General features: G+C 41.4%; 1 protein-coding gene across 6 annotated transcripts in view; it reads right to left on the bottom strand.

Moving 5' to 3' along the window:
* Nucleotides 1-10197, bottom strand: part of piezo2b (piezo-type mechanosensitive ion channel component 2b) — an 82663-nt gene that overhangs the window by 26121 nt on the left and 46345 nt on the right. For all 6 annotated transcript variants that reach the window (XM_027290212.1, XM_027290217.1, XM_027290205.1 and 3 more), the window contains 5 exons: nucleotides 9616-9776; nucleotides 8479-8649; nucleotides 8266-8388; nucleotides 7610-7810; nucleotides 7330-7534 (listed from right to left, as the gene is read on the bottom strand). In XM_027290212.1, coding sequence (XP_027146013.1) covers nucleotides 7330-7534; nucleotides 7610-7810; nucleotides 8266-8388; nucleotides 8479-8649; nucleotides 9616-9776 — 861 coding nt within the window. The remainder of the gene's footprint in view (nucleotides 1-7329; nucleotides 7535-7609; nucleotides 7811-8265; nucleotides 8389-8478; nucleotides 8650-9615; nucleotides 9777-10197) is intronic.

Raw genomic sequence — 10197 nt, 5'->3', positions numbered from 1 at the left:
AGTAGGTCGTCATCTATAGTATCTATTGTATCTATAAGTATCTGTAGTATCTATATAGTATCTGTATTATCTATAGTATCTGTAGTATTGAATTTATGTCGAACATAAGTAGACCCAAGTTCAACACACTGCAGAGTGTAGTTCAGAAGATTCATTAACAAAGCCGGAGGGGTAAAATAGTGCAGGGAAAGGTGGTGCAGTGATCCACAATGTTGCAGGGCTGGAGTGATAATCAGGTCCAGCTGGATGTGTTAGGCAGATCCTGAGGCACAGAGAGAGCAAAACGTCATAAAAACTGGACATGGAGTCCACTAAATCTGGATGCAGAGTTGTCACCCAAGGGAGACTGAATGATCTGGTGGAGCTATAAGGTTTTTTTACTGCACCGGTGATCGGTGATCAGCCTCCACGTGACATTTTTAATGATATATAATTACATTGTCCAGAAGAACATTGAGGACTGAGTTGTTTCACATAATCTTACGTGCTTTGTGTGTTCCAGTCCCGACATACTCATGTTTATATATCTATAAGTATGATAATGGTGAATGTTTTATTTTCAGGTATCCCTGGTAGGTTCCCAACTCTACTACGGACTCCAACCTATCAAGTGGCTCTATGTTCCAGACTTCCACACCAAAACCCAACTCATCGTTCCTATCTGTACGTGAATCTGTGCAGATCTGAGAAAATTCGTAGATATATGTGGGGACTGTCTTCATATTTTCTAAATGGTCTGATCCTCCCTCTTTCAGATGACTTCATGTTGCTGCTGTGTGCCTCCCTCCAGAGGCAAAGTCTTTGACGACGAGAACAAGCGGCAGTCCGCCTCATGGCTGGAGACCACGTGGAGATTGCATGGAGCCTGGACGCAGCCACTTTCAGCGTCCACAACCCCGTCCCTGACTTCATCCACTGCAGGTACAGCAGCTTACACTGGCATCCTGCTGCGTTCATACTGCCGCAGGAAGGCCAGCTCATATAGCCTACAGTACAGTATATGGCAATGAATCTCCATACTTTCAACGCTTAAATTAGATTCACTTGAAACAGTTGTCATAATTTTAGTGCCATTGGAGGCTTGACTGAACCGCATTAACGTGGAGGACAGCAAGACTCTAAATGGAAAAGGAAGTGAAGTAGCCGGCTTAATTGATGTTAACGAGGTTAGAAGGCTACAATAAAGTCAAAGTTAGTGTTCAAAAACAATCAGTTTCCTATTTGTATGACATGTGATTATATACCACGTATGGACGGTCATCCAACGAATCAGATAAGAGCAGCAATTTGAATTTAAGTATGGGACTCATCGTGAGTTAAGCTTGTTTATACACTTAGCAAAAATACCTTTTTTATGTTTTACTGTTGTAATTTATTCCTACCTGCCTTGTGGGATTTCATTTTTCTTTAGTCACAGGCCCAACATGAGTAAAGGTATGAATAAATAGTTTAAAGCAGCTAAATCAATGTTTGTAAAAAAAAAATGTGATGCAGTGTCGACCTGCAGAGAATAATCCACCGTATCTGCCGCTCTGTTCAGGGGTTTTATAGCGAGTTTTCAACTTCAGCTCAATTTCATGACATGCGGGAAGAAGCCACAGGTCGGAGTCGAACCCTGGGCCACCAACTCACCATGCTTCAGTTAGCCTGCCTCAGATCCACCCCACGCTCTTCGTTTTTACGGCAGAGGCAGGTGGCCACAACTGTGAGTTCACAACGCTCTTCAGAAACCTGTGTTTGATGTCACAGAGACTACATCCATGTTTTATACAGTCTATGATTTCTGCTTCCCAAAGTGGCCAAACTATCAGTTAATACACGTTTGACGCATGCACAGTCGTGTCAAAAAGATGAAGGGCAGGCTTCATTGCAGGTAACATTTGACTAAGATGCCATCCATGTAGTCCGGCTTCTCCAGTCGAGCTGCTCAGACCGAACTCAGTTGAAAACTGTTGTTGTACTTGGCAGTTAACTGCGTAACTGTAGAAAATCTTAAGTGTGGTGTAGTGCTGAATAAGAACACACTCGCTCAGCAATCTCTCTATCCTACATAAATAAGGTAAGAAAAAAACCGACAGATAAAAGTAGCTCATGCCTTAGCGGAGCGTTATTGAATGCCCGCTGTGTACATAATTCAGAAATTTGGCCGTTGTCCGATATTTGAATCTGGAGCTTGATACTGACTTTGCACATAAAAAAAAAAAAAAAAAGTGAAGAGAAGGTTTTGGAGGCAGGAAAATAGAGAGAACGAGTTAGAAAGACAGCAAGAGCATCGACCTGTCCACAGTCATTGATTATGTGCTCTTCACATTCCATGTTTTGATGCGCAAAGGGACAAGTCTTTTTTACGCACTCTGTGTCCATCAACAACCCTAGTAGAGAGAAAGCGAGCTGTTACAGCCCGTCTTTCCACGCCACAGCAGCTCTGCACTTTTCCATCGCTTCCCTCCAGGATCGAAATTACGGATACAGGGTGGGGGAGAAATCCATATCCACAAAAACACTCTGTCCGTCACTCCGCGACTCAGACGCTTTTGCCCTGTACTCTAACTCAATATAGCTTTTAGTATGGAAAAGGTATTTTCTCCCCCTGATGAAGAAGGACACTCACTCAGCTATTCTGGCCCATCAACGCATCGTCCGATCCAAACCCACTTCATCAGAGCTGCTTCCTAAACTGTGCAGCTGTGTTTGTGGTCCCGTGTTTTCCATCAAATGAATGCACGTCGCTTCCTTTGCGTTCACTCCACACTCATATTAACAGCATCTCACATGTGACACGGGAGGCGTATGTGTGTTTTAGCATGTTAGGCACGTGCAGGACTTGTGTACCTGTGCTGAGTGACAGGAGTCAGGTTTCAGCTCTGGTTCACATTCATTGATCCGACTCTTACCGTGTCCTGACACTAAGTGATACACTAAGTGTGATTGATGGCGGATTATGCACACAGCGCCGAATGAACTGAAATGTTGTTTTGACTTTTATTATGTGGTAAACGTGCATCCTTATTAGCAACTTAGACAGCTGGCCTGGCGCGTCCATACTGTTCATGTGACTAAATGTTTCCCGTCACTCCAGTACACACTCGAATGAAGAACAAATTTAATTAAACATGAATAATAAAGCTACATTTGTCTTCTATCAAACTGTACTAATTGAGAGTGGGCATGAAAGTTCATTCTTGACCTTTGGAAATAATTTCTTACTATAACCCAAGGTTCACTTTCCGCTCTATCTGGATCTTTCCGCCACACATCCCACCTCATTAGCGCCAAGTCTGGTGTAAAATCTCTTTTTTATTTATCCAAAACACCTTTGGTACAGACACTAACCCTCCTTTGAGTGCTCTGAGCTCACAGCCAGGCTAACAAACTAGTCTGTCCATCAGGAAAACTCTGTAATACACAGAGAGTTGAAGTGGAGCTGCCAGAGGACATCAGAGAGAAACCAGAAAACATTTTCTTCATAAAATATGATCCAGTTTCACCAAAAACAGCGAAACAGTTGGTGGTGTGTGACTTACAGTAGTGCCACCTAGGCGTTGTGGCAGAACAGACGTATGTAGAATGAGACACGATCCATCTTTAAAATCATTAATATTTAAATGTCTAAGTTTTATGACAGAAAAGTTCTCCGTGTTCCTCCCGAACCTCCTTTCCTGGGATTTCTGCCACTTCGCTTCGCTTCAAGATTTGCAACCACAGACAAACAAACAAAAGAATACTTGTGCAATCCAATATTCTATAGGTTAGCCAGAGAAAGATACAATAGTGTAGTGGGTCGACTAGAATAATGCTGGGGTGCCAGTCAGAGTCAAGTCTGACAAATTAAAATAAAACAGAACAAAAATAGTTTAGTCAACCCACACAAAATAATAACCATGCCGATCAACACAGCAATAACCCACAAAAGCAATTAAACACACCAACAATGTTATTTCCACAATATATATTTTCACAATTATCATTCACAGTGCAGAAAAGTTCAGTTCATTCCATTTGGAAAACTCTGTTCCAGTATTCCACAATACCACAGTTCAGTCAAGTTCATGCGCCACCACAAAACAGCAACTCAAAACACCGCTCCGGGTTTTACCGGGGACTCCAACACAAAATAGAGAAAAAAACTCACCTGCTCTTCCCGGAGGACGGATTCAAACTGCGCGGGAATCCGTGGTTTATTTCCATTGGAGTAGGATATTAATGTGGGTGGATGACGCAGGAAGCCAGTCATATCCTATATTCCAATGAAAATAAGCCACGGATTCCCGCGCAGTTTGAATCCGTCCTCTAGGAAGAGCATTTATAAAGTGTCCTATTGAGTCCTATTCCATTATTCGTCGCTGCTGTCCTGTGGATTAAATCCTGATAATATGGATGCTACAGGTACTACAGAAGCTATGGATTCTACAGGTACTATAGAATCTATGGATACTACAGATCCTATAGAATCTATGGATACTACAGATCCTACAGATCCTATAGAATCTATGGATACTACCGATGTAGTAATTGGGGTGCAGATGTTTTAACTCTTATAGGGAGTGAGTGTGTTTTTCGTCTTTTTCATGTCACGTCCACTCCCTTTATCTGGCATGTGTTTACTGAGGCTGGCAGGGAGAGATGATTAAAAATAGTTCAAGGACAAGAGAAACAGGTTAAGGGAGGTGTCATTTTGGACGAGAAACATAATGTTCATTTGGAAAACCAAAAAAAAAAAAAAAAGGAAATTGTTAGTGGGGAGGTGTCTGAGACAGCCCAAGAACCATCCAGAACGGCTTCAGAATGGCTTCGCCCCGGAACGACAGCGCACTCCGCCGTCCGCCAACTCACACATGATCCGTTTTTGGCGCTCAGGTTCGTCTCCACAGGCTATCGAGCATCGCGAGGACGCACGACATCTTTACGCATAATCGCGCGATATTACCGGCTGTAGTCTCGAGTCCTGCAATGGAATTCCACGCCGCACCTTTTTTCTGGTGTCCTTATAAAAAGGATGTGAGGTGTCATAAATGATTGCTCGATTTTAAACCTCCAGAATCAACTTCTCCTCATCCATGGAGTCGACGGGGTGAAAAGACACCTAAAAAACCCTCACCTGTTCAGGTCAGCCCCGCCCATTATGACGTGTTCTTGTAATGAAACTCGATCCGCGGTGAACACGGAGTATTTTATTTAAAAACAACAACCAGGGTTTCATTTTGTATTCTGGTACCGATTTCCTTCCCCGCACAGTCTGCTCTGCGCTGAATTTATGCGCCGTGCTCCGGCGTCCGTGAGAAACAGAAGCTCTGCGTATGTGTCGCGGAGGCTGCCGGTCACCACAGCGAGGACGGAGACGGTGTGAGCTGACACACTCACTCACATTGAAACGGATCGTTCCGCATGCAGTGTATTTCAGGCTTTAGAGCTCCTCAAGAAGCCATTTCTCTGTAACCTGTTTCGTCTGTTGCACCGTTAAATTATCCTTCTTGTACGAGAATAATAAAGAAGTCATTTCTCTATAACCTCTTTTGTCTGTTGCACTGTTAAATTATCCTTCTTGTACGAGAATAATAAATTCAACTTAAACTTTGATACTTTTAATCCAGTCCTCTTTATTCAAGACTCTTTATTCAACACACACACACACACACACACACACACACACACACACACACACACACTATATATATATATAGTGTGTGTGTGTGTATGTGTGTATATGTATGTATATATGTTCACGTGTAATGCTCTTTATTCAGAAAACCCTCATGTCACATCTACATTTCAGGATCTGGTTATTATAGACACAGATTAAATGTTAAATATAAATATTTCAATATTTATCATCACAGTAACAGTGTTACACACATTAGTAGCTGTAAACACTCAGCATTAGAAAAATACATACGTTGGTTTGGTGCTTACATAAGGAGTAAACATTTATAATCATCACTTTAAAAGTTACATACGTTGTATTTGGTGCCTGTTTGTTTCCCAGATATATTAGTGTGTGTGTAAATGGGTGTATAAGAGACATTAACTTGAAGAACTTTGTAGAAAGGCGCTTTATGAAGTTCAGTCCATTTCCTTGTATTAGTTTACGGGCAGATCTGCCACATCCAATATGGCGGACGCGTTAACGTATCGCGACCAACGACCAACCCGCTCAATGCGGCGTCTATGTATATATGTCTATGTATATATGTCTATGTATATATGTCTATGTATATATGTCTATGGCTAAAACACCTGTCACCCGTCGACCAATCAGAGTCAGGAGAATCTATTAGTACCGCCCACGTTCACATTTGACCCACCAATGACGATCCAGAATGAAGTTAACCCAAAGGTAGTATATCGCACCAAGAGGTCTCACTTCACTGTCAAAGCCTCTTTGTCAATATGTAAACAACCAGGAGCTTCATGACTGATTCAAACTAAAGCAGAGGCATTAGCAGCGTTTCTTCGCGCTGAAATAGAACTTTTGACCCGAAACAGCAAAGATCAGACATACTGTATCGTTTTGCTACTCTTTGGGGGCTAGCTCGCAGAGTTTTCGTCGCACAGTGATGAGACACATATCTTTGTAAGATATATTTTTATTTTTCCCCCGCCGCGCCTCCCCTGAAGTCCTCTGGCGCCCCCCAAGGGAGGCGCGCCTCACACTTTGAAAACCGCTGACATAGGTAATAGACTGATTATCATAAGGTCCCCCTAAATGTCGAATGCTAATTCTATTTCCAGTGTTAAATATAAGTAATTTTCACATGCATTGATAAAATGCCATAAGGGATGGAAGAAGGGACGACCATTTTAGAAGAGGGATGATTTTGACCATTTTTCCCCCAGGGGGGATGCCACCCCCCCATCCCCCCTCAACTCGAGTACTGACTATAGATACTACAGATACTATAGATACTACAGATATTATAGATACTACAGATACTATAGATACTAAGGATACTATAGATACTACAGATACTATAGATACTACGGATATTATAGATACTACAGATACTATAGATACTAAGGATACTATAGATACTACAGATACTATAGAGATACGATAGATACTACAGATACTATAGATACCATAGATACTATGGATTTGGGACTACTGGTTGGACAAAACAAATGTCACATTAATCTTTGGTAACTTGGAATGAACACTTTTCACTATTTTTTGACATTTTATGAACTAAATGGCACAATTGACAAAAAAATAAATGCTGGAATAATCGATAATGAAAATAATCATTGATTGTGTCCTGAAATCATAACAATGTCTTTCCTGTAACTGTCTGGTTATTGTAAGTACAATCTGTTTGGGTTGATCGCACAAACCTTTACAGGCTGCAGGAGGGATCCCGATGCAGACAAAATACTGAAAGGTCAGCATGCAGGCCAGGAAGCAGCAGTACTTGGGCCAGACCTCAGCGATGGCTTTCCTCCTGCGTTTATACATGACGGCTATCAAAGCGAAGGCATGGAGCATGGCGTAGAAGTCCATACGCTGTCCGATTACATTGACCACCAGCAGCAGGCACGTCTGTGGGAAACACAGTTTTCAGATAAGAAAACTTTCAGATAAAACATATTTTTAGTTACTTGATTTTGACTCTACCTCAAGTCCAAACTTGTAGAAGAAGTAGTTGATGAAGTATTTGATGAAGCTGATGATGCCGATGTCCAGATGCTGCCGTGTGATGTCATGGAAGATAATCCTGGCAGCGGGCGGAGACAGTTTGTTCCTCAGTCTGAAGTATTTCTGATGGCGGTAGATGGTCACCTCGAATGCTAACAGAGCGAGCATCAAGAGGTTGTTCTGCACAAAGGAAGAGAGAGAAACATTAAGATATAATAACTAAAACATATGAGTGGATAAATTAAACATTTTCTGATTTAAAATAAAGTCAGGTTAAAGTTTGTCCACTGGCAGATCTCAGTACTTTAATTTCTGGCAACTTGTGATGTACGTTTAAGTTAAGATAAGACAGACTTTTTTCACCTGTCACTTGTCATAGCAGCCTGTATACGCATGAAATTACTCATTAATAAGGAATATATAGAAGAAAGTCATGCTGGTGTTAAAAAGTCTGCAGCTATAAAGGTGTTAAAAAATTGCTTTAGAGAACCTGATAGGTCAAGCCCAGAGAGTCTTTGTGCTACGATAATTTAACTGGCTGCCAGCTTCAGCTTCACATTTAACCAACAAATGTATTTCCCAAACTATTCCTTCAAGTTATATCCATTCGGTTGATGAATGTTTCCACTCCTCACCCTGAGGTAGTCCAGCAGGTCATTAGACTTCTTCAGGCCCACCCAGTGTGCTGGCTCCACAAGGTCCGTATACAGTGGATAGACCTCCATCTCCTCTTTCTGGACCCCTGAGTAACTTCCTGGCTGTGGACAAAAAAATATGTGTTGTTTTACTGTAATATTGTTTGTGTTAGATAAGACTTAATTAATGAAGGATAGTGAGGTTATATTCACCAGAGTGCAGTTGTACAATGGAGGGTCTATAGACTTGAGCTGGTACAACATTTTGCATACGATGATGACACACGTCCACACGGTGCAAACACTGGAGGCAAGTGGACGATACTGGCTGTAGGGCAGTGCAAAGGCCCAGGACGCCAGGAACACATAGTTTAACAAAGACACCTGTACAGGGGACAAAACAGGAAATGAGAACAAACAAAAAAAACATCGACTCCTTTTCTTCCAACTACAACTCTGAGTATAAATGTTTTTGGGTTTCTCTATAGGAGTCAGTCTATAGTGTTTATAGTGTCTAGAGTGTTCAGAAGAGTCTAACAGAGTATGTCTTTGTTCCAAACTCAAAGAGGTCAAGGCTTTACTTCCATCCAGAAACTGTAACAGCTATTACATTTAGCCCAAATACCCCCAGACTATTATCTGGCTAGTCTGCGGTGTAGTAGACAGTCCTGGTTAATTTCAAATCGGCTGAAGTTGGCTCAGTGTCACAAGAGATGAACTTATTTTATGCGGTGTCTGCCCGATTATGTAACTGTGTGATTATTGATATAACAGCTCTGTACTTAGCGGCGGAAGATAGTGACATGACATGTCATTTATATACAAGCAAATAAATGCAGCGGCCATTCATTTTACGTGTTGAGTCCGACCACCAATTAACCTGTTTCAGTAAGTGCATGTTTTGGGACTGTGGGAAGAAGCCGGATTCCCCCTTAGAGACGACTACAATTGTCTTAATGTAATTGGTGCATAACAAACATATAAGGAAGATAAAGCATAGAGTTTGTGGATACTAACATACAAAGTAAAAATACTCCAATGTTGAGCTTCTGATAATGATATTAAACTCTGGAATGTGTATTTCTCCCATTAATCTATTTGATTATTTTGGTTCTAAATCAGCCCCTCCTTGCAGCATCTTCATGATTTTGAATGTAGAAACTTGTGTGAATGTGAAAATGAACTGCAGGAACATCTGGAAGCTTTAAACGGTACCACTTGTGTCGACGGGCTACTGTAAAGCCGACCAGTCAAAATCACTCAGTTCCAGCTCAGTGAGTGCACATGGGCACCTCTTATTGTACGTACTGAGTTTTTATTTGTCTCTCATTGTACCTCAGCTTGTCATACCTCTTTAACAGAGACCAGGACGACGTAGCAGGACACGATCTTGATGATGTGGATCTCCAGCAGCCACCAGATGAACAGCTGCAGTTTGTGGAAATACTCCAGGAACTTAAGGAAGAGCACGGTCAGACGGTCGACCACCAGGTGCCATTTATTCTTCAGGTCTGACGAAGAGGAGATAAAAACCAGATACACTTAAATGGAAAAAACAACAGGACTGAAGAGGTGCAAATGGAAAGTGTTTCCCGGTTTCTCCTCTTAATTACTGCAGTATGTCCTCTGTTTTAAACACTATTATCCCTCCCCTAGCACTTTGCTTACGTGTCTTTTGATACACCGACTCAAGCTGGAAGCAGACTGATGCTCTGATTCTGTCTTTACACTTCAGGAATAAGTCTGCTGATATGTTTTGTCACCAAATAACATGAAAACATCAACTCCAGCTTCTCATGTGTGAATTTGTTTTTTAGGTTTTTGTTTATTTATTTGTTTACATATATTATTTATATGATTTATTAGAATAAATATTGATTTGTTTTATATTATTTTGTAACACTTTATTGGATAAAACGAGACATCTATTTG

This window comes from Larimichthys crocea, chromosome II, assembly GCF_000972845.2.
Source record: "Larimichthys crocea isolate SSNF chromosome II, L_crocea_2.0, whole genome shotgun sequence".
NCBI lineage: Eukaryota > Metazoa > Chordata > Actinopteri > Sciaenidae > Larimichthys > Larimichthys crocea.
The sequence above is the reverse complement of the archived record's forward strand: the minus strand, read 5'-3'. Positions and strand labels throughout refer to the sequence as shown.